The sequence below is a fragment of the Elephantulus edwardii genome, unplaced genomic scaffold (assembly GCF_000299155.1).
Source record: "Elephantulus edwardii isolate Elephantulus edwardi_28Jun2011 unplaced genomic scaffold, EleEdw1.0 scaffold00048, whole genome shotgun sequence".
NCBI classification, from domain to species: domain Eukaryota; kingdom Metazoa; phylum Chordata; class Mammalia; order Macroscelidea; family Macroscelididae; genus Elephantulus; species Elephantulus edwardii.
The window spans coordinates 16,125,795-16,151,169 of record NW_006399798.1 but is presented as its reverse complement, the minus strand read 5'-3'; the positions used below and the strand labels follow the sequence as shown (position 1 = coordinate 16,151,169).

Genomic DNA, 25,375 nt, shown 5'->3' with positions numbered 1-25,375 from the left:
TCATTCGTTGTCCCTAAGTCCCTGAGAGAATTATTGCTCTCTTTTTAAAGGTAAGACAAATGAAGGTCAGAGAGAGTAAGAACACAGATTTGAATCCTGGCCATAAAGAAGCCCTCTGAGTTTCGATTTTTTTTTTTATCTATGAAAAGAATAGCGATGATGTCAGTTACGGCAAGCTGGTATCATGTGAATGTCACTTAAAGAATAGAATAGGAAGCGCCTAGCCACCATTTCCCTTTACTAGGCCTTCTTCCACCTGACTTAACGTAGGCCCAGATAACTGCTTTCTCTCTCATTTTAGATGGGTGTCTTGTTCTTACTCTAATCTAAAGCTCACTTCTCCACTTCCCAAGGAGTTGACGTCTGTGTCTACACAGCTTTCCTGTCCTGTATTTTTTCTTCACTAGATTGTGTGATTCAGACTACAAATGCCCCATGTTGGTCCACGTGCCATCCAGTCATTTCTAGCTCATAATGACCCTGTACAACAGAACAAAGCCCTGCTTGATCCTGTGCCGTCCTCGCAATTGTTGTGCTCAATCCAATTGTTGCCATTCCTCTGTCGATCTAGTTCATTGAGGATCTTCCTCTCCTTTACTGTCTGTCTATTTGTCCAAGCATAATATCCTTTCCAATAATAACAAGCCCGTGCAATGGGAAACAAAACCTTACCATCCTTGCTCCTAAGGAGCACTGGCTGCACTGCTTTCAAGACAGATTCATTTGTCCTTTTGGCAGTCAGTGGCAGATAGAATACTTTTTGCCTACACCACAGTCCAAAGGCATCCACTCTTTAACCTTCACCTTGCCTGTGCATATGAAGCAGTTGAAAATACCTTAGTGTTTGAAGTGACATCCTTGCTCTCAAGCACTTTAAAGAGATCCTAGACAACAGATTTGCCCAATATAGTACATTCTTTGATATCTTGATTGCTAATTCCATGAGCATGATTGTGGGTCCAGGTTAAAGTACATCAATGACAATTACCATCTTTTTTCCATTTATCATGATTTTTGATATCATGTTTTTTGGTTCAGTTTTGTGGATTTTTGTTTTCTTAATTTTGAAATATAATCCATATTATACTGTAATGTCTTTTTTTAAGTAAAAAATTTACCCCATTTTCCTTTTTCTAAAAAAAAATTATTATTAATTTCAATGAAACTTTACAGAGATTTTGGATTTCCATTCATTCACTGTTGCACTTTTCTCCCCTCCCAACCCTCCCCCCCAGTACACTCCCCTCTTGGAAAAGTAAAAGAAAAATTCTTTCATTGTTTTACCCATTTTCCCTTTTACCTATATTCCTCATCTAAATTTATCCAGATTAGTTTGTACTTACGAAGTCTCTCCTTTTTCCTTTTTTAAGCTAATCACGCTTTTATTTCTCCCTTTATTCTGGAATCATTGTAGTAATGTTATCAGTAACTTTCTTGTTGCTGAGATCCGTGGTCTGTTCTCATTCCCATTTTACTCAGCCTATTGCAGTATTTTACATGGTTACCTTCACTTCTCTTTTTGATCCTTTCCTTTTTTTTAAATTTTTATTCCATTTCACATGTTGAAGTAATTGATTAGTCTGTTCTCCAACTAAGGCTTTTTGTTTGTTATACTTAATCTCCAGATGATCTTACCTCGAGATTTATGCATAAGTAATATTATTATTTCTCTCTTGCCCAAGACAGTCTTCCTGAACTTCAAATGTTCTGCTGTTTACTGGATACCTCCATTTAGATGTTTTTTGCTAAATATGTAAAAACTGAAATCTCATTTCCCTTCCTAGTTCTGTACCTCTCCTTTTACCACCATTACAAATACTCCCTATTCACTCAGTTCAGAGACATGGAATCATCTTTTTCCTTCTATTTCACATCTAGCCCATCACTAAATCTTATCAGAATTACTCTCAAAATGAATAGATTTCACATCTCTACTGTTATCTTGACATAGAGCTCTGTTGGCCTAGCGGACAGAAATTGATGCTACCAAGTCAAAGGTGGGTGATTTTAATCTGCTGCCCTCAGGCCTGGTTTTAATTGTTTTTGTCAGACATTCTTCTAAGTGATATAGCATTGGTCTGTCCATTTGCTGTACAGAGGTAACTCTCATGGTTGCTGTGAGGCTAAACACTGTGATGGGTCAAATGCGATAATGGTTACCCATGGTGGACAGTGTTTGGTGGAGCTCCCCAATTAAAACAAGCTTGGAAGCAGGAGTGGCGTCCACTTCTGAAACTTGCATCTGGAATCTCTATGAACTTGGTGAAACAATGAAAGTCACACAAGTGTTCAGGTCTTTCGTTCATAGGGTCACTATGAATCGTCTATGACTCAATGGCATTTAACAACAACAACAACTGTTACCTTGTTCAAGCCACCATGTGAGATGATTGAAAATACCATATAGCACGGTGCAGGTACAGCCTAATCCTCAAGTGACATTTATGCTTTTTGACACCTTAATGAAGTCTTTTTTTGCCAGTTTTCCCAGTGTGATATGTCAGTTGATTTTTTTTTTTTTGACTGCTGTATACATGGGTTTTGTTGTGCATCTAAGTGAAAGGAAATCATTGACAACTTCAGTCTTCTCTCCACTTATCATGATGTTGCTTACTGATCCAGTTTTGAGGATTTTTATTTTCTTGGTACTAAAATGTAATCTTGACTCTGAAGGCCGTGATCTTTGATCTTCACCTGTAAGTGCTCCAAATCCTTTTCACTTTCATCAAGCACATTATGTTTATATTGTTCTTGTTAGTGAATCTTCTTCCAGTTCGAATATGGTGTTCTTTCCATAGTCCTGTTTCTCGGATTATTTGCACTGTAGAAGATCGAAAAAATCATGTAAAAGACTATAACTGTGACGCACACCTTTCCTTGTTTTATTGCGCACCTTTCCAGGATCCTCTTCTTCTGTTTGAATAACTTCTTGTTCTCAAGTTCCACGTGAGAGTAAAGAAATGTTCTAGAATTCCTGTTCTTCACAATATTATACATAACTTGTGGTTGATCCACACACTTGAATGCTTTTGCATAGTCAATGAAACACGAGTATACATCTTTCTGGTATTCTATGCTTTTAGTCAAGATCCAAATGACATCAGAAGTTACGTTTCTCATTCCACATCCTTTTCTGAATCTGACTTGTATTTCTTGACAGTTTCTTCTTCGAGCCCCTCTACAGCTGTTTTTAAATGATCTTCAGCAAAATTTTACTTGTATGAGGAATTGGCAGTAATGTTGGATAATGTCTGCATTTTGTTACATCACACTTCTTTGGAATGAACACTTCCATGGATGTCTTCCAGTTGGCTGTCAGACTAGTTGTCTTGGCACAGAAGAGTGTCGTTTCCAGGATTGCATCCCTGTATTGAAACATCTCCCTTGATGTTCAGTCAAGTCCTGGAGCCTTGATTTTCTCTAGTGCCTTCTGTGCAGATTAGGCTTCTTCCTTCTGTACCATCAATTCTTATCAAATGATGAGTCCTGGAATGGCTGAATGGCCGCTAATTCTTGGTATAGTGACTCTGTATTTGTTCCATCTTCTCTGTATGTTTCCTGCATTGCTCAATATTTTGCCCATTGTTCTTGGTGTAGGTGCTGTCAGGTTGGTGTAAAGTTATAATAACCTTATGGAACAGTAGAAAAACCACTACCCATTCTTTCCAGAACCAGCCTCACAATGGCAACCATACCTGAACTCACACTTGTCAGCCCATTATGTTGAGGATCTTCCTCTTTTGTGCTGAGTATCAACTTGACGAAGTGTGCTAGACTGGTCTCTCCTGATAGCACACCCGAAGTATTTGACACGAAGTCCTGCTATCTTTGTCTACAAACAGTATCTGATTTGTACATCTTCCAGGACTAACTTGCTCTTCAGACAGGCCATGGATGGAATGCTTCAGTACTTCAACTCGCTCGAGGCTTGATCCCCTCTCATTGCCTTTTATTTCTGCTTCGGAACTGTAGAATGTAATCTTAGCAAATTTTCTCTTTCTGGTCTTTTTACAGTTCATTATACTACGTTATTGTTGTTGTGTACTGTTGAGTCGGAACCAACCCAAAGCAGACCCTCTGGCAGGTTTTTAGAGGCAGTAATCACACGGGAGATTGTCCATCCTTCTCCCGTGGAGCACCTGGTGGCCTTGAACCGCATGTTTTCAGGATTGCAGCGCAGCCTCTTGCCACTAGGCCACCAGAGCTCCCTTCTATAATAGATTATCTTTTCAAATTGCCCTTTGAAATCTTTGTTCTAGCTCTTTTACATCATCATTTCTTGCATTTGCTTTGGCTACAGTGATCAGAGTATCAGAGTCTGTTTGGCAACTGTTTTGGGTCTTCTCTTTCTTTCCTGTCCTTTCAGTCATCTTTTGCTTTCTTCATGTATGAGGTCTTTAAAGTTATCAAAAATTCAGCTGGTCTTTAAGCATCAGTGTTCACTGTCTGTAGTCTCTGAATTCAGAGTGATGCTTTGGCTCTTGTGGACTTGTTTTAATTTTTTCAGAGCTTCGTCCTCAACTCGCAAATGAATGATTCCTGTTTTGTGTCATGACTGGCCACAACCCTGTTGTGATTGATGATACGGAACTTCTAGCTGGTCTCCTTCCACAGAGCTCATCAGTGTGATACTTGTTTATCCATCTGACAGGATCCGCAGGGTAGGGAGTGTTGAGGAAAAGATACTTGCAGTGAGTAAGTAGTGGTCTTGAAAAATTCAATTAGGCAATCTTCAGCGTCGTTTTTATCACTCAGGCCTTATTTTCCAACCTTTCTAGCCCTTATTTCCTGCTTTGTCCATATCAGTTACTACTAGAATTTATTAATCGGCTTGTGTATATGTTTGATCAATTTCAGACTGCAGAAATTTGTAAAGATCTTCCATTTCTTTATCTTTGATATTAGTACTTGAGGACTAAATTTAAATAATTGTCATAGTAACTAGTAGGCATATGGTTGTTATCCTGTCATTGATAATGTTGTGTTTCAGGATAGCTCTTGAGATACTCTTTTTGATGATGATAGTGGCATTTTCCTTTTCAATTTGTCATTCCAGTCATGGTATGCCTTTGTCACAGTGTACCTTTGTTGTGTGCCATCAAGTCAGAACCCACCCAAAAATGACCCTCCAGTGGGTTTTCAAAGCCAGTTAATCACACAGGACATTACCAGTTCTTCTCCCGTGGAGCAGTTGATGGATCCAAACCATGTTCTTTTGCAATGGCAGTGCAGCTCCTTACCGCTAAGCCCCAGAGCTCCCTCCTGGAATAGGTGACCATATGTTTGTATGATTTAAAATGACCAATATCAGTCTTAATCAATTCTACTTAACTTTTAATGACTTCTGATTTTCCTACTTTAAACTTTATAGATTCTACCTTTTGGTTATTAGTGCATACTTGCCGTTGTATTTTCCTTATTGTGAGTTCTGCTATATCCACAAATAAAAGTTCCCAAGACTTTATTCTTTCCACACCTTTAAGATCACATCTACATTGAATAGGCAGCTTTTCATCAGTTCTATTTTCAGTGTTTTCCAACCTGAGGGGCTCAACTTTAGGCATTATATCAGGCAAGTGTTCCTACATTGTTCTTAAGATTATCACTGGCCAATGTTGTAGCTGTAGATTGACGGGTTTAGTCTAGAAGGTCTAATGAAAACCTGTCCAACATTGTTACCCTGCTAGTGATTGAAATAGTGGCAAGCTTCTAGAGTCACAGCAATGTGCAGGCTACCCTAGTACAAGAAACTGTCAGACAAGTTGAGAACATAATGTTGGTAGGGGGAAATGAGCAACTGTAATAATAGTTGAATTCCACAGACATCAGCAAGCACTGCAAATTAGAACTCCCCTGATCCCTTAGTTGGGAGGCTGGTGGCCTAGTCCATCGGGAGCTGTGCTGCGGTTGTTTGAATACACCAGCCGTTCAGAAGGAGGCAGGTGAGCAGCCTCCTTCTGTGGGACTTATAGCCCGGAAACCCATCGAAGGGTCAGCTGTAAATTGGTTCAGACTCAGTGGCAATGGGTTTGACTATTCTTAGTATTGTGCTCCTGCCCCTCCTGCCCTGCACCTACCACCATACATTCCAGAAACGCCAGAGTGTGTTTTTAACAGCCTAAGTCTTGTCATCTGACTATTTGGTCAAAACCTTCTGATAACTTTCTGTTAAACTCAGAGAATAAAGCAGAGTCTTTGAGGATAAATTGAGAACCCTTTGCAATCTGCCTCTGTGCCGGCACATGACAGGCACCCAGGAAATGTCAGTTACATGGGTAGATGGATGGATGTCATTTGTGTACTACCTCAGTGGTCCACATGAAACACATTCGTCATTTTATTTTGCAAGCAATAGCAAAGGGGCTCTTTGTTAAGGTTTTACAATTGACAGCTATTTAAATTCATTTGTAAATGTCCAAAACGTGGTATGTTTAAATTTAGGTATAAGTAGAAATTCTAAGGTGGAATATAAGTTTTAAAATTTCTATTGCTTAGAAAACTTAAAATTCTCAGTACACAATTCAGAACTTTTTTATCAGTATGAGTGGTTAAAATATGAATTTCATAGCTTTTTGAGAGAATATTCCAATAAAAGTAATTTCAGAATATGAATATTTTACATTTTAAAAAATGTGATTCTTAGGACACTTAGGTTTGTATGTCGTTCTATAGTGAGATTACTCTGAATGCTTCTAAGTAACTGGATACTTAATTTGAAGTAGTGTTTATTTTCTGCTTGAATATTTTCTTGGATGTGGGGGTCACAGAAAATAGAGTGGCAGTCAAATGTTAAATCCTGATTTAGCAGAATGTTGGTTATAAAATTTATTTACATCTACTCATAGTCATAATATAATGATGTTCATAATATAATAGATACTATTAAGATGTGACTAGATATAAATTGGAGCTATTTTCTTTTGCTTTCTAGGGTATATTTCAGAAATCGCTGGGTAAAGACTGTCCACCCAGTTGTGCATCAGTACTGTTTGATCTCAAGCGCACATTCCACCTTTCAGATGCCACAGAAGGAAGATATTCTTAAACATCGAGTAGTGGTGGTTACATTAAACACTTCCCAGTACCTCTGTCAGTTGGACCTTGAACCTGGTATGCTGACTGACACAATGTTTTGCCAGTTTAAGGATTATATATTCAGTCTAAACCGGGACTTGGCAGATCTGTAGCCATGGTCAAACTCTGTCTCACAATTTTTGTAAATAAAGTTTTAATGGAACACAGTATTTTCCGTTTATTTAACCACTTTTCATCAATGGTTACTGCTTTTATGAAGCGAATTTCAGTAGTGGTAACAAAGTATGTACTTTACCAAACTGAGTATATGTACATTTTGATGTGTTTAGAAAAAGTTTACTCCTGCTTTATACATTGTAATACTTGCTGTTTCATTTCCCCTCTCATTGATCAGGCAGTCTTTATTTACTGTTGATTGTGTGGTAGATTAAATATTGGAGAATGCTGATGTTTTCGGTCATTTTCTCAAGCTTTTACCTTATATAACATAGAGACAATGATTGATAGGGCATTTTATGATAAAGGATTAACGTTGTTCTTGTTGTTGTGTACCATTGAATCATAGCTGCCCTTCCAGCAGGTTTTCAGAGGCAGTAAACTGTGCAGGAGTAGATTGCCAGTTCTTCTTCTGTGGAGCAGCTGGTGAATTCAAACTGTTTGCCTTTGGGTTTGAAGCCCAATTTTTTTCCCACTAGGCAGGCACAGTGTTCATGCTAATTTTGTGTGAAGGGTATATAAAATGAAAAGGTCTGTTTGACTACTATGGCAGAATTTAACCATCAGAGAGTAGTTGATGTTAAAGGAGTTGCTTTGGAAGCATATTCATTTATTGCTGCCATTATTTTAATTGTTGACATTGCTCAATCCCTTTTTTGTTTGCTCTTTCTGTTTAGAATTGCTTTCAGAGCCAGAGACAAATTCTTTTTAACTTCTGAGTCTCTGGAAGATAGGGACTGTTCTCTTCCCCTTGTGTTTCTGGCACCTGGCCCAGGTTAAAGACACCTGGAGGCCCTTGATACACTTCTGTTGATCTGAAGTGAATGAATGGTGGCCAATTTGTCCTTGTTGAGGATAGATTTAATTTTAGAAAAGCTTCAAAATCTTTCTGAGCCATATCTGGCGAATATGGTCTTTGATCAAACAATGTAATGCTATTAGTGATTAAGAAAAATGCAGAAAACCCCAAACAAACAACAAACCAACCCAGAGGAAAATAGACAAACATGCTTGTTGCCTGGGGATGACTTTCTTGAGCAGGTGACGCATGACTGGCTTGTGAGGGCATTTATAAAAGCAGTTTCCAAACTGTCCTTGAAAAAGGTGCTTCGGTGCGTTATCGTGCCTCTTATGTGACTTCTGTGTGTGAAACAGTGCTGTTTTGAAATGTGAATTTGGATATATTTATTTTAAAATCAGTCTCATTACTTTATGGTTGTTTCCTGCATTTTTTTCCTATATAGATTAGAACCACCTATGTCCTAAATGGTATATAGTTTATGTGAGAATGTATTAAAAAAATTACTTTGAAGAGCAAGAGTCTAGAATAAGAAAAGTCGTTAGAGGTTGACAGTGAGCTTTTGACTGGATATTTGTAATATTACTTCATTTAATTATATCATCTCCTATAGAGAATTATTTTACAAATTAGAAAGACAAGACTCACTCAGTTTGATAATTTCTTGTTACTTTTACTAGTCTAAGCAATTAGTATAACAATTTCATGACATACACTATTCCTAATGCAAGTCTAGCTATTTAATGAAAATGATATCCAACTACTACTAGCTTAATTTTACTAGTTTGGGGGTTTGAGGTCTTTTTTTCTTTATTTGATCCTATGATTATGTAGTTGTATTCCTTAATTAATCTTGAACAAAATCACATTTTCCCTGAGGAGAAACATGCATGACTGCTCTTAGCAAATAGATAACAGCTCTTCATTAGTTTTTGAAGTACTTGCATTGTCAGCCATAGCCATTTGTTTGGGCTAATGATGAAGGTTATTTCAGTCAGTGATAACAGATTTAGAAAACTCTCAACCTAGAATCAAGTTGTATCAGAAAATTGTCCAAACAGGTTGTTTGGAACTTGTTGATATAATTAGAAACAGAAGTTAGACTACAGTCAGTTCATAGAAGGCTATTGAGAAACCACTTTATGTCTTTTTGTTTTGTTTTACTGTGCTACTAAGTGAACGGGACCGTCATTTCTCCTCTGGGGAGTTGGCAGTAGTGGGCTTTCTCGTTCTCCACTCAGACAGAAAGGAGCATTTTGACCTCTTTTCTCACTTACTGGCCAAGACTTTCTTCTCCTCCTGCACACCTTGTCCCTAGTGGATTAGGCCATGTTCCTTCGTTGTAAGCAGCTGCACCAGTGGTGGGCTGCCTCCCATCATGGGTGTGGCACCTTGGAGCATTTGGGAATGATTATTTTTTACTTTTGTTATTCACCTCTGGGTTCGCACAATGGAGATACTGTAAAAATTAATTTAAAGAGACTTAATTTTGACAACATTTTCAGAATTATAGAATAAGTGAAAAGATAGTACATATAGCTCCCATATACCCATACATTTCCCCCTTTATATGGAATTTCCCACCAGATTCAGCTTAAATAGAAAATAATACCTATTTTTTTTAGTAAAATGAGTATAAACCATCAAATTAGTGAATATGTTAATTAGTGAATATATCTTAAGTTGAAATTTTTTTCCATGTCTTACATCAAGTTTTTAGTTCACATTTATTTTTAACTATTGTAATTTGGAAGAAACTATAATTTTTTTATGTTATAACTTTCTCTGTGCTATGGAGGCATAATATTTTTAATCTTAAAGTCTAGTATGTCTGTTTGTAGTAAAGTTATTTATAAACTATCATTTTAAGTGTTTCAACAAATACTGGAAGAATTTTTGGACTCTTAACAGTCAGATGCCATTTATGATCAGATAGTGAGTGAAGTAGAGTTTTTTTAATCTCTCTTTTTTAAATGTTTTAAATCCATAGTTGTCTAAATTAAATCTTAGTGTTGAAAGTACTTTTAAACTCTTACGTGCCTCAGCAGGGTGGGGGGGATCTCCTAATTTAATTGCTGATGTAATATGTTTTATTGTGTATACTCTTCTTTTTAGGGTTTTTTACGCACATTTTGTTAGATGAAGCTGCACAGGCCATGGAGTGTGAAACCATTATGCCCCTAGCATTAGCAACTACCGACACTCGGATCGTCCTGGCTGGAGACCACATGCAGGTATGTGCCCCTTGCATCATCATATTAAAAGTAACAGGTGCTTTATTTATATTTTTATTTCTATTATTTATTTAGTTATATTTTGGTGTTTTAATACTCTGTTTCTTTTTTCCCCAAATTTTATTTTATTGTATTATTTTTTGTGTGTGTACCATCCAATCAGATCTGACTGGTACAGATCCTTCTCCAGCAGAACCTCTGGTGGGTACTTCTGGGGTTGCAGTGCAGCTTCTTTGCCACTAGACCACCAGAGCTCCCTAATAATCTGTTTCTTAGAGCACGCTATGTAATTGTACCATTTTTGCAGTTTGTTTTAAATGTATATGTACTATAGTGAAAAATACAGATGTAACCGAAGGAAAACTATAGTTTCACTGTTTTTTTTCTTATTTAGTTAGACAGTTTTTAATGACTTAAAGTTTATTATAATTTTCAAGTTTATTGGTTTGAAATTCCATTCTTTATAGTGTGGAAATTTGGTTTTCCCTTTTCTGTAAATTATTCATGCTACAATTTCCTATATCTGGTCTCTAGTATTTATTTTCTTGAGGGTTAGTATTTCAGTGTCATCAGAAGCAAAGTTTGTCTTTGAAAATAATGGTCATAATCCCAAAGATGATGTCTAATTACATGTATTTAAATGTTGATTACCAAAAGTTGGGATCGACTCAGATTTGACCCTCCAGCAGGTTTTCAGAGGTAGTAAATTGCATTGGAAAAGATTGCCACGAAGTCACCAGAAATCCCTTGCATTTAAATACTTACATATTAAAAAGAGAGAAATAAGTGATTCTGTTGAAATACTTTACAAATTTTAACTTGGGGGATTCTTTCTCCCTTCTTCATTTGATTAGTATGACATCTGCATAGTAGTATCAGCTCTTACGATATCCAGGAAATCCTGCTTTTCTTTCTTTGCCTAAAACAGTTAATTTTACCCCTTAGTAATAAAATCATAACCCAGAATGGACTCTTAAGCCTTATTGAGATAGAGTGGAGTTTGCTTATATTTTTAAAAAACACATGAGCACCCAGTACTGTGAACCTCTAGCAGATGCCATAATATCTTATCATTTGTCACCAAAAACCTGCTGATATTTCATGTTACAGACAAAAGTAATTTATTCTTTAACAAGCATAATAAATTCCATTAGAATGCAAAAAAAAAACATGGTTGTGTTTTTTGTTTTTTTTTTTTTTGATGCAACAGCAAGAGATAAGAGGTTTATTGCGGAGCTCCAGGCTGACTCTTATCTCTCGCAGGAGACAGAGGAGCCGACCAGGAGCAGACAAAGTTGGGTTTTTTTATACACTTTAGGGGGATACAACTGAGTATCAGCTTCTCATTGGGTGATGAGGGTTTTTTTTAAAGGTAGTAGGCTGTATATACCATTGCTGTTTTGTCATTTTAAAGAGTTGATCAGTTTTAGTGAGATAATTGGGCTCACCTTCCTCCCCTCTGGTGATGCAGTTGGTCTCATCCCTAAAATTGTAACAGTACTAGAGTAGTAGTTACTATCATGTTGGACGAATTCTTCACTAATCTTTGCAGAACAATTCTCAGTTCATGTTGGCTTACTATAACAAAAAGGTAGAAATTTTAACCCAAGTGTTTGTAGCAATGAAATTGTTCACAGAAAATACTTTCCCCCCCTATTTGCGCCAATATTTGGCATATTGAGGTTTAGGTCATCAGAGATTTCAGCTCACTGACTTTTTACAAGTAGGCTTAAAACTATTACTTATCTCCTCAGTTACATTTTCTCTGTATCTTTGTCTGTTACAGCTCAGTCCTTTTGTTTACAGCGAGTTTGCCAGGGAGCGAAACCTCCACGTTTCATTACTTGATCGACTCTATGAGCATTACCCAGCCGAGTTTCCCTGTCGAATCCTCCTCTGTGAGAACTACCGCTCCCATGAAGCTATCATCAAGTAGGTGTGAGCTGCCCCCTCCCTGTCACACGTCTGTGGATTGAAGTGAAGGCACCCCAGATGACGCTGGGCTGGGGATGGATTATTCCCCACAGAGTTTCACATGACAGCCCTAGTGTTGCAGGCTGGGTTTGTTGTTGTATACACCACTGAGTTGGAACCAACCCATAGCCGACTCTCCAGTGAGTTTTCAGTGGCAGTAAAGTGCACAGGAGGAGATTGCCCATCTTTCTCCCGCAGAGCAGCTGATAAATTCAAACCAGGTACCTTTATGTTGGCAGCACAGTTCCGTACTACTGAGTCACCAGAGTTCCCTGCAAATTAGATTTCATTTTATATTTTTAAAGAGTGCTCCAAAAGTCAGAGCTGTAGTTATTCACAAAATAGGACAATTTTGGAAATTAAAACTTGTTTCTATTAAATGTATTTCTGTGACTCACTGTATAATCTATGTGAAAATCAATTGCTATATTAAACAAATACATTGGCAAAAGCCATAATGTCTTGCTATGGCCTCTCTTAGACAAAGAATGCATTTTTTAATGGAAGGAAAGCTATGAAACTTAGTAGTAACGTTGTCTGTTGTTGTATATTGTCTGGTCGGATCCGACCTATAGCCGACCCTCCGGCAGGTTTTCAGAGGCAGTTAATCTCACGGGAGGAGATGGCCTATTCTTCTCCCATGGAGCAGCTGGCCAATTCGAACCAAGTGCCTTCAGGATTGCAGCACAGCTTTTTGCCATTAGGCCACCAGAGCTCCCTAATATTCAAGTTATTAAACGTTTTTCTTAAATGTAGTTGACCTTTCAAGTAGCACTCCAATACACTGTGCTTATAGAGCACCTTTTAAACAACTGCTTCTAGAAATTTGGTTGTGTTAGAAATTAATAGTAACAAACAAAATACACCCATCTAACCAGAACACAGCACTGTGCTCCTGACCACTCCTACCATTTTATTTCCTCACCAGAAACAGCCATTTAAAAAAATTTAGTATCATTTAACAGCACTGATCATGTCAATTATGTGAAAACTATATTTCAGCTTTCCTAAAAGCAATTGTATAGATGTTGTTGTTTGTTGTTGTTATCTGCCGTCGAGTCGTTTGCGACTCATAGTGACCCTATGTACAACAACCCTAAACCCTGCTCTATCCTGTGCCAATCTCATTGCCTCTGACACACCCATCCCGATTACCCCAGTCACTGAATCAGGAGGGGTCTTCCCCTCCTGCGCTGTCCCTCTACCCTACCCAGCATGATGTCCCTCTCTAAAGACCTGTCTCTCCTTAAAACATGTCCAAGGATGCAACAATGAATGAATGGAATCCCAAAATCTCTGTAGATGTTTATTGAAATGAAAAATAAACAACCTAAATTAAAAAAAAAAAATGTCCAAAGTATGTCAGACGAAGCCCCAGAATTTTTGCCTCCAAGGAGCAGCCTGGTTTAATCCTCTCTAGGATGAATCTGTTTGTTTTCTTGGCAGTCCATGGTACATTCAATACTCTTCTCCAGCACCACAGCTCAAAGGCGTCAATTCTCCTTCTATCCTCCCTAGTCATTGTCCAACTCTCTGATGCGTAACAAGTGATTGCAAAAACCATGGCCTGTATCAGGTGGACCTTGGTCTCCAGAGAGACACTTGTTCTTGAGTATTTTGGAGAGGTCCCTAACAGCAGACTTTCCCATCGCAATACGTTTTTTGATTTCCTGGCTACTGGTGCCAAGAGTGTTGACCGTGGAGCTGAGCAAACTGAAGCTGGGAACATTTTTTTGTTTTCACTATGGCTTTTGTCTGTATCTAAAAATGTGTCCCCTTGTGTAGTGTTCCCCAGTTATTTGCTGGAGTTCAGTACTAGTTGCTGTCTTTAATCAGTAAAGTGGACTCGCTTACTAGCACTGCCAGACACTTAAGGAATTGAATATCCTTCAGTTGTGTGCATTGCTTCAGTGTTGAAACAGCGTTTCAGTATATGCGTGTGTATTTAGATGTATCTATGTATCTCATAAATAAAGTTATATATGAACCACAATAATATACCTGCTAGGAGTTTCTTTAAATAGCATGGTTTTCATCGGTATTGAATCATCACTGCTTTCTTTTCTTTCTGCGTCTGGCTTCATAGCTCACCAAAACCAATTTATTACAGCAATGGTCTATCAAGTGCCTGCTTTGTTGTTAATGCTGTGGATTTCTCCCCCCTCTCCCCCCAGATGATCCTGGTACCATAAATATTAGGTACTTGAACTAAAATAAGTTAGAGATTTATCTGAATTATTATTTGAATGAACTTTGATAAATTTGTTTTAGTGGGTAAAACTAATTTTGATGGTAGACTGTTCTTTTTTCTTTTTCTTACTTGGTTTTGTTCTGCAGTTACACTTCTGAACTTTTCTATGAAGGCAAACTGATGGCCAGTGGAAAGCAACCAGCCCACAAGGATTTCTATCCACTGACGTTCTTTACAGCACGAGGAGAAGATGTGCAGGAGAAAAATAGCACAGCTTTTTATAATAATGCAGAGGTATCTTAGTTCCTTTTGCAAATTGTTAACATTTTTCACAGTGATACATTCTGAGCATTTATTTAAAACTTTGGGTTGATAATTTTGTTGACTTACTTTACATGAAAAATAGCATTTAAAATTCTTTCTTATAAAATATTGATCTTCTAAGAAAAATCTATTGCAGAAAACAAATACTTAGATTTACTTTTTTAAATCTTATGATAAAAGACAAAATTGTTGTGTATCACTGAGTTGGAACCGACCCGTAGCTGACCCTCTGGTGGGTTTTCAGAGGCCGTTAATCACACGGGAGGGGACTGCCCATCCTTCTCCCGTGGAGCAGCTGGTGGATTAGAACTGTGTGCCTTCAGGATTGCAGCACAACTTCTTGCCACCAATGCATGACTTATATAAAAGAAAAACAGCATTCTCAGATAAGTCAGTATAAATTGCCCATCTGAATTAAACTTGAGTGAAGTTTTGTAGACCATGGTGAAATGAAGTGATAATTTTAAGCAAGTAAGTTATGAAAGGTCAAATCCTGTGCATTGTACTTCCAGAGAGATCACAGTAACCCAGATGACAATTTCACTTTCTCTCTCTTTTGCTCCAAATCATGGGGTTTCCTTTGCAGTTTCTACCTTCATAGGTTTTAGAGAAATGTACGTGGTATGAGCACTCACATCAGGTGGCAAGCCAAAGCATGTACATCCTTGGAGGGTTGTTTTTAGGTGCTGTAGTCACTCTGACCCTGTGTACCATAGAACGAAGCTCTGTGCCCTCCGGTGCTGTTGTCACGTCTTTGCTGTGTGTAAGCCCGTTACTGCAGTTACTCTGTCAGTCCATGTCGTTGGAGGTCAGTTTCTCTTTCCCTGACTCTGTACTTCTCCAAAAATGATAGTCTTCTTCAGGGATTGGCTCCCCTGATAACATACCCAGAAAATGTGAGAGGAAATCTTACCATCTTTACTTGCGCTGAGCACACTGACTGCACACATTGTCCCAGACAGTTTGTGGCAATCTGTGATGGACTGTAAATCCTTCATCGGTATCAAAATTCAAAACCATCCATTCTTCTTGGATCTTCCTTATTTATTAGCCAATTTTCAGATGCATATGCAGCAATAGAAAATAACCTTGGCTTGGGCCAGATGTACCTTAGCCTTTAAAATGACATCTTTGCACTTCAGCCCTTTGACTTATTTAATTAGGAATTTATTTTCTCAATAGTCTCTTAGTGGGCAAGGAATCCTTTTTTGGGAGGGAGCTTTCTTCTTTTGCATTCACTTACAGATTTGTTATTAATGATAATGCAAGATTGTGTGTAATGTTCGATCCAATTAGAACCAACTTGTACCCGACCCTTCAGTGGGTTTTTAGAGGCTTTAAATCTCATGAGAAGAAATGGCCCATCTTTCTCTCAAGCAGCAGCCAGTGGATTTGAACCACCTAGTCTTGGGTTGCAGCATGACCTTTACCCACTAGAGCTCCCTGTGTCTGTAAAAGCTTGAGGTGTTGACTCTTACTGTCTTTTTCTTGTGCACATCATTGTATCTCCCCTTTCTTTGTTGATAATTGTGCTGATCACCCCCTTCTTGTACATTGCTTTTCCTTTCACCTACCTTGATATGTATCTGTTATCTAGTTCCTGATTTTTTCCTCTGCTCCCGCTCCCATCTCATCTCTGATAGTCATCAGAGAATGTTTCTGAATATAAACTTTCCCTTAGTTTTTAATAATAGCCTCTTTGTGATTGTCTTTTATCACTCAGCATCATGTCCTCCAGATTCATCCAAGTTATGGAGTGTTTAGCAAATTTTTCATTATTCCATCTACATAGCATTCCGTCATGTATACGGCTCGAAGTTTCTTTATCCCGTCATCTGTTGATGAACACCTAGGTGGTTATCATCTCTTTGCTATTGTAAATGCTACAGTGAACATGGGTGTGCATATAAAGATTGTGTTTTATGAATTTTTGTGTTCCCCACTGTGCCAGACATTGATAGTGAATTTATTGACTTAAGATGGATAAAATGACACTAAAAAAGTGTTACCATAATAAAATAAGTGTATCTGAAAACCTTAAGTTGTGTTAAATGTGGGGCTACATTTATGCATTGTCATATATGTCTGGCACAGGCTTAACCAGCTAGAAGGCCGAGGGGTTCAAAAGTCTGTTTCTCTGATCCAGGTTTGTCCAGGTTCCACCTGTGATTTGATGCCAGCTGATGGCCATTGGTATTCTGCTTATGTTGTTATTGTTTTTCTGGTTATGTCAGTGAAGTGGGTGACAACCCTAGATTTCATGCTGCTGGATCTTTGTGGTGGCACTGATTCTAGGAGCCTCCTAATGAGCTGGTTAGTTTTATTAGGCTGATCTGGAGAAAGGGATCTAGGGATGTGGGGATATAGTTTTAAAAATAGGACTCCTTCAGTTACTGTATTCTGTCCTTCAGACACTTGTGGTGACAGTAGCACATGTGTATGTTTGTTTCAAGGTATTTGAAGTGGTGGAACGTGTGGAAGAGTTAAGAAGAAAGTGGCCGGTGGCCTGGGGGAAATTAGACGATGGAAGTATTGGCGTGGTGACTCCGTATGCTGATCAGGTGTTTAGGATACGTGCTGAACTTCGAAAAAAGAGATTATCTGATGTTAATGTAGAAAGGGTGCTAAATGTTCAAGGTAAGTATTAATTAAAATGAATCAAGTAATTCAGATGCTTGAATCTTGTAATGTGTTAAAATATTATTTTAATCCTCAGAATATTTTTTTTTCCGGACAAGCAATTATGTATTCATGTTATACCAAGCACTTTAATGCCAAATTTTGCAATTAAAGGTCAGACTCATTTACATTTTTATTAAATTTTTATGCCTAAATGAAAGAAATATATATAAACAAATGGATTAAGACAATTTCAGTGTCTAATTGTATGAATGCCAGACAGTATCTGTATGCCGCCGTTAATCACAGTAGTGGCACATAACAGAAACTGTCCTATTGTGTCTGAGGGCTAACACGTTTGTAAAGATATTTTTAAACTTTCATTGCCATGCAAATTCTGTTCAAACACACTTTAAAGGCACAGCGTTGAATTTTCATCTATCCTGTTGCTGTCTAGTTGACTTCAACTAAGAGACCTCCCTAAATGAATAACCAGCAGCTTTAAAAAATCGTCTTCATGTAATTAAATCCCTTAAAACTGCTTTTAAGTAAATGAATCAGTACTAGGATGTGGGAGCTAAGTGAAACCCAGTACACTCTTCAGGTTTGAGATAGTGGATGATGTAGGACAAGTAATAGGACACCCAGGTCATGCTGGTCACGGTGGTTATCTTCCACCATGTGTTGTCCAGGCTCACCTAGGACCTGGGGAGTGCGTTTTAGAAGGAGCACAGCTGTGACTAGAAAGACTACGGAAGACCTGTGATAATTAAGAGTGAGACACCACCTGTGGGAGTCAGGAATGACAGAAACAACTAGGGTTGTTGGGCCTGGAAAAGAAAAGGCTAAACACTGCCATTAAAACAGCTTTGCAGTTCTTTGGGAGCTTGTTCTAGAATGGCCCTGGTGGCGTAAGTTGTAGCATGCTGTGCTGCTCATCCAAAGGCCACACCTCCCTTTCGGTTTAAGTCTACCAGTGGCTCTGAGCGAAAGATGGACAGTCTCCTCCGAAGATGAACAGCCTCAGGAACCCAGTGCAGGCTCGCTATGAGTCAGAATTACTGGATGGCAATGAGTTGTCATAGAATAAGGGAACAGATGTGCAACTCTGAGCATGAACGTGAAAAGAAGGACCTGTTAGACTCTCCATAAAGTGGCCCTGTGAACCTGCTGTTTGCCCTGGGTGGACAGAGGCTGGATGCTTTTGCTTTGAGGAAAAGGACTTTAGAGTTGATAATTCCTGAGGTTGGTTCTGGCAATACGTTGTTTAAAAATGCAATATTTTAATGTTATCAGTGGTTTAGAATGACCATCTCAAGTCCTTTTTTCCCCTTATTCTCTATTTTTTTATAGGAAAGCAATTCAGAGTTTTATTTCTTAGCACAGTACGTACAAGGCACACTTGCAAACATAAACAGACACCAATTAAAAAGAAAGAGCAACTGCTGGAAGATTCCACGGAGGACTTAGACTATGGTTTTTTATCTAACTACAAGCTTCTCAATACTGCCATCACCCGAGCACAATCCCTGGTTGCTGTAGTGGGTGATCCCATTGCTTTGTGCTCTATTGGAAGATGCAGGTAATTATGTGTTACTGAGGGAAGAATTAAAGGGGAGATTAAACTAATTTCCATCCCTATCTGTATATTTACCTATGTGACCTCTTGGTTAATTAAAATCAGATTTAGTCTACTATTCCAATACCAATATCCAATGGGAACACAAGAGTATATGACTTTGGGTCTATTCATCATATTGTGTTTTTGTTCGTTCATTTGCCCAGCCATTCGTTCATCATTCACCAGATTTTTTTGAGTGCCTACGATGTACTAAGAGCCCTGAGGATATGTCACTGAATAAAATGGGAAAAAAAAAATCAAAATCTCGGAAAGGGACTTGCATTGTAGATGAGGGTGTGGTAGGCTGGTTTTAGTTTCCAGTAGTGTCGTGAGCCTCCACCTCACTGAGAAGTTGGCACTGGAAGTGAGACCCTGAGCTGGGCCCATGTCTTTGGCAGAGGTGTCCAGAAAGAGAACAGTTGATACAGAGAGCCCTGGTGTCTGTATTTATTGGACTGTTTATATTTTTGGTGATTTTTGTTTCTGCTTTTGTTTTTTTTAAACCTCCATTACTTTGGTTCGGATTTTTATAGATTTCCTTCTGTAGTCTTTGTGTCTACACAAAGATTTTTGTATCTGCTTAATCCAGAGGATCTTAAACTTTTGGGGCAGGAGCAGGAGGAGGCGTTAGAAGTTGTTCCTTGCCTTTGGATGGCACTGGGAGTGGTCATCAAGTTTTAGTCATAAGGTACTATTTTTACTAACACGAGGTAAAGAAGAGCAACATAACAATTTTTTATTGTACATTTGTGACATTAGTAGGAATTTTAACCTTATCAAGCTGGCATTAGAAGACATGGCCTTTGGAGTGCTGAAAAAAATATTCTTTAACACACACACCTCCCACACACACCAGAAACTTAAAATGATGATGTTTTATGAAAAAGAAAGGAATACTCTAGGGATTACTTAAAATTTTATAAGTATTCTCGTACCTGTCAACGGGAGTTCAGAGTCAGTAGAAAGAGTTGTAGACATTCTCGAATATGCCTTCGGTCGTTTCTTCTTGGCCTTAGGTCATTTCTTTTTGATGTGTTAGAATTAAGGTAGACAAGGCCGTTAAGAAGTAGCCCTCCTTAAAAGAAGTTCTCTGTTGCAAAATAGGTTTGGTCCCATTTTATTGCCTGATTTCATGTGTAAGCAGAAAAAATTATTCTCCTGGAAGCAAGACTTTTAAGCTGCATGTGCTTGTGACTCTTAAAGATGGTAGTATTTTCCGAAGGCGGGGAATGCTGTTAACAAAAGAATCAAGTGAAATTTCAGTCTATATGACTACTTTATGAAACAGTCTTTTATATCAACAAAAAAAACTAACACAGTCTGAAAATATTTCCTATTGGTAAATGATTCTGCTGTAAAATGCCACTAACCTCATATATTTGCTGTGTTTGTAGTATTTAACCGTGAATGGCAGAACAGCTAGAAGGAGACTGTATTAATTTCAAGTCACAGCTGAATAGAACAAAGTACGCTAATGAGCCTGCTGGTTTGGCTTTCCTCCTGAGCATTTTACTTTAGTTGTTTCACTATTTATTGAAAGTTTATTTGGTTAGAATAGTGCTGTTGTATTATACCATTTTTGTTTCTTTTTTTTTATTTATCAAATAAGGGGACACAAAATTTGATTGTTGTTGTTGTTAAGTCCCGTTGAGTCGTAGATGACTCATAGTGACCCTATGAACAAAAGACCTGAACACTTGTTTAACTTTCATAATTTCTCTAAGTTCATAGGGTTTCTGGAGGCAAGTTATTTTGGAATTGGATGCCACTCCTGCTTCCAAGCTTGTTTTAATCGGGAAGGTCCACAAAACACTGTCTGCCATGGGAGACCATTATCACATTTGACACATCAGTGTCACAGTGTTCAGTATTATTTGTCAAATAGAGGACACAAAGTTTGATTAGAGTTTAATATCCTAAAATATATAAAGTAGGGCAACCTGCATTAAAGACAATTAGATATTGAAACCGGTGTACAAATTGTCAAAAGCCATGTTGGTTTTGGCCTCTCCTTATAATTATAACTCCAAGCATGTACCAATCCGAGTTGTCTGGTTTTGTTTTGTTTTTTTAAACACATTACACTTTTCTGTGGAGTCATATTACACTGTAAAATGAATGCGATCAGCAGTTTTTATTCCTCCTCTGACATAAATGGTTCCTCTCTCTGAGCAAACAGATGAAGATTCTTCCTGAGGTTATGCCGTCAGCATCAACCACAGCTAATTTTCAACCTCAAGCCAGTGTTACTGGTGGGTTTTTCTTACTATTCAGCTGGTGTGTGTCAAAGGGCTGCACATTATAATTAAGCCACACATTTTCCAGGAGAGAAATATATTGTGTACCAGGCCCACTGCCATCTGGTCGGTTCTGACTCCTTGCAATCTTGAAGTGACAGACTAGACTTGCCTTTAGAGTTTCCAAGGCAGTAAATCTTTATTCTCTCATCCTGCCTCATCTTCCTCCTGCCGAGAGGCTTTTAGGCTCCCGCTGCCAACCGTTTGCTTAGGAGCCACATCCCTTCACTGCCATCCCATCTGAACTCCTTCCATGCATTTTGCCTAGTGTCCAAGTGATCTAGTGCTGCTGTACCAGCAACACCGTAACTGGGTGGCTTGAACACAGCAGCACTGTGTGTTATCACAGTTTAGGAGGTGGACGGCTGGTTCTAGGGAAGGACTTTCTCTCTGGCGCCAAGTCCTCTCTTCTGAGCTTCTGCCCCTGGGTGAATTTCATGTGTCTCAGCGTCTGTCCTCCCTGGCCTCTGCTTGCTGGCTTCCTCTCAAGCTCTTTCAGACCACAGAAGAGATCAACTCTGGATACACCTTATTTGGAGTCTTTCTCATTAACCTAACAAAGCCAACATGTTTCTAAATGGGAATCTAGGCTTAGAGATTACTATTTACAACGCATATTTTTTTAAATTTATTTATTGTGCGTGTACCGTCAAATCAGATCTGACTGGTACAGGAGGGAAATTTTCCCTCCTTCTCCGGCAGAGCGTCTGGTGGATTTGAACCGCTCACCTCTGGGATTGCAGTACAGCTTCTTGCCACTAGGCCACCAGAGCTCCCCCAGTATTTACAACACATATTTTGAGAATGCAGTTCCATCCGTAATACAAAGGTTGAAATAATGTATTCTATAGTTAAATGGGAATTTTAATTATCCATGCTAGTTTGATAATTTGATCATGGTTCCAAACCATGTGCTCATAATTGGAGCATATGGATATTTATTTAATCTTTAATCTTCCTAGTTTTATTAGAAACTATTTTAATATATAAGTAAACCAAGAAGATTTAATGTAGCTCCTAGACACTATAAAAATGGAGGAAGGCACTTTTTGCAGTTTGACTTAATTCAAATTTCTTCCTCTCTCGTTTACTATTTTAAAGAAGGTGTATGATATTCCCACTGTCAATCAACTTTCCAGCAAGTAGTTCTTACACAAATGATACTGGATAAGAATTCAGCCAGTTTTATATTATTTTTCACCTTAACTTATTTTTAAATGGAAATTTTCTAGTAATGAGTAATCAGTGTGGCGAACATTCTCCTCATTCAGTCACTCCATTAACTCCACGATGTGCATATTCTGTTTGCATTTTAAGTGGGCAGCTCCTTAGTCACCCTTCAAGCTTGGAATTACCCCCCTGGCTCAGTGTTGGGCCAGGCTGGCTCAGCTCTCAGCCGAGCCTCGGACAGGTCTGTGCAGTGGACAGTGAGACTGTGCACACGCTCCTTAGAGCAGTCAACCATATGGGATCAAAACAGTGGCTTTTGTCGAGGGATAAAACTCAGAAAGAGGAGGGAAGAAGGGCGAACAGGAAACAGGAGGTGAGAAGAGTGCAGTTACAGTGTGGGGAATTGCAGTCAATATCATGAGTCCTATTGTTTATGATTTACTGAATGGAAAGACAATTTACTTCATAAACTTTCAGTCAAATCACAAAATATTCAAGCGGCAGCTGTATAAAGAGATAAAATGACTGACTTCCTAGAGTCTTGTAGCTAGTCAGTGCCTCGCACAAGCATTTTGGGTTGATTTAAAACATGTGCTCTCTTTTTCAGGGTGTCCCTGCCTTTCCCCGAAAGCAGTGAATACGGATGGCTAAATCTGTGCAGTGACAAGGAGAGAGGGTAGTTAGAGCAGTGCAAATGAAAATGGAGGAACTGAGTTTGCTTTTTTTACTCAATGTAGAATTTTCAACCCAAATATAGAGATACATGTAAATTTGTATACACACTCACCTTTTCCCTAGAGCTGGAGGACACCAATTAACTTTCAGTGTTTTGTCAGTGATTCTAAAAGTGAGCTTAATTTATAAACAAAATTAAGCTTTATGTTCACACAGTGATGGAAAGTACGATTAAATCCTTTAAAAGAAAGAAAAATATATTACAGTGTAAATACATATGTGGAGTCTCTGACCAGCACTACTAGAGAAAATTGTTAACATCATCATCATAATGATAACATTTTGGGGAAAGAATTGAGAATTAGTGGAGACTTTAAAATAAGTATAGCAATGAATTCTTGTCTTGATTCTAGGTGTTTTGAGACTCAGGTGACCTTCCATATCTGTGTGTTGAGACGCTTATAATGCCACAGATAGTATTTCAGTAGGTATCAAGAACATTGTGAATAGGCTTTGCAAGAGCCTTCACAAAGAGACAAAAAGAATAAAAACCTATGAATATTTTTGAAAAGGAAACTACAGTGCAGAAGTCAGAAGTCAAAGTCACTCGAATAAAATATAATGTGACAATAATACTTGTTGATGTTCTGGTTTAGACCTGAGGAGATAGAGGTATGAAGAAGGATGAAGTAGTTTGCTGAATTTACACAGCTGTTAAGTCACAGCTGGATTTGGATCCCAGGTGGTCTGGTTCTGGAGTCCGTGCTCATGACCATTTTTCTGTATTAATAAAGCAATCAGGAGAAAAGTCATTTTAAATGGCAATTTCTCATGCAGTGTAGCTCTTGTTTACCTTGAGTAACTTAGAGTGTTTGCTGTTAGGTGGTGTCCCTCAAATTGAAGGCTACTCCTTTGAGGTTTCTAGGATCATGGAGACCATGGCAACCACTGAACTGCCATGAACACCACTTCCTGTGAAATGTGAGGTCATTGGAAGGTGCTTCCTAACTGAGTGTTCACTTCAAGTCCTCTTCAGTCCAGGCAGGGAAGGAGAGGAGCAGGGTATGGAATTGAAAAAAATAGAGCATGTTCTAGTATTTTGTCTCTGTAAGCTTAAAATGGATATATGTTACAAAGAAATGATACTAGAAATTGAGATGATGATGTTGTGCATCATCAAGTGAAAACGGACTCCTAGCTGACCCTCCAGCACATTTTCCAAGGTAGTTATTTGAGAGGAGATTGCGCATTCTTCTCCTGAGGAGCAGCTGGTGGATTCGAACTTGCATGCCTTTGGATAAAAATTTAGATATAATTAAAGTCAATCTGCTCTCTTCTTGTTTGCTTTTGTAAAAGTTCATCACAAATAAGAGATATCACTCAAACTGATATTTAATTTAATAGTTAGACTAAAAAACTTCATTTTTGTTACATCATATACTTGCATTATATCCAGGATTTTTACAGTTTAATACTGCAGCTGTTTTTGAAAACTCATTCATTCATTGACTTTAAGTGGGGACCCATTCATAGCTGACCCTTCAGTTAGTTTTGAGAGATTGTAATTCACACGGGAGATTACCCATCTTTTTCCATCAAAGCCACTGATGGATTTGAACTGACAGAGAAGTGTCAACTTTATTAGTAGTGCAACTTGCTACAGACTATACCATTTTTATCAAAACAGTGGAAAAATACATGGATTTTGGACCTTCAGTACATACTTAAAGATAAGCTTTACTCAGGCTTTGAGAAGAAACTTGATTTTCTTGGAAGGCTTCTTAACTTTAAAAAGAGAGAGCAGCTTTTTGGTGCTTTTATTAGTCATCCACATACATTTCCTGTAACAAAATGCCTTGATTTCTATGGTCAGAAATACAGATTTCATATTTTATAGCATTTTTACCCTGTTGTTTACATCTCTCTCTCACTCATTGTCATTGAGTTGGAACCAACTCTTAGCTGGTCCTCCAGCAGGCTTTTTGGGGGGCAGTGAATCACACAGAAGGAAATAGTTCATCTTTCTACCACAATTCTCTAGTGGATTCGAACTGTGAGAGAAGCATCCCCTTTGGATTAGTAGCACACCTCCCTACTAACTGTGCCACTGGAGCGCCCTCTTGTTTAAATGTAGAGTTGAAAAAAGAAATTCTAGACCATTTTGATATTGTTGTTGTTGTTGTTATGTGCCGTCGAGTTGCCTGCGACTCATAGCGACCC

General features: G+C 38.3%; 1 protein-coding gene across 2 annotated transcripts in view; it reads left to right on the top strand.

Annotated features, from left to right (window-relative positions):
• Positions 1 to 25,375, top strand: part of HELZ (helicase with zinc finger) — a 204,882-nt gene that overhangs the window by 97,272 nt on the left and 82,235 nt on the right. For both annotated transcript variants that reach the window (XM_006886268.1, XM_006886267.1), the window contains exons 16-21: positions 6,932 to 7,110; positions 10,166 to 10,284; positions 12,071 to 12,216; positions 14,596 to 14,743; positions 17,227 to 17,410; positions 18,746 to 18,974. In XM_006886268.1, coding sequence (XP_006886330.1) covers positions 6,932 to 7,110; positions 10,166 to 10,284; positions 12,071 to 12,216; positions 14,596 to 14,743; positions 17,227 to 17,410; positions 18,746 to 18,974 — 1,005 coding nt within the window. The remainder of the gene's footprint in view (positions 1 to 6,931; positions 7,111 to 10,165; positions 10,285 to 12,070; positions 12,217 to 14,595; positions 14,744 to 17,226; positions 17,411 to 18,745; positions 18,975 to 25,375) is intronic.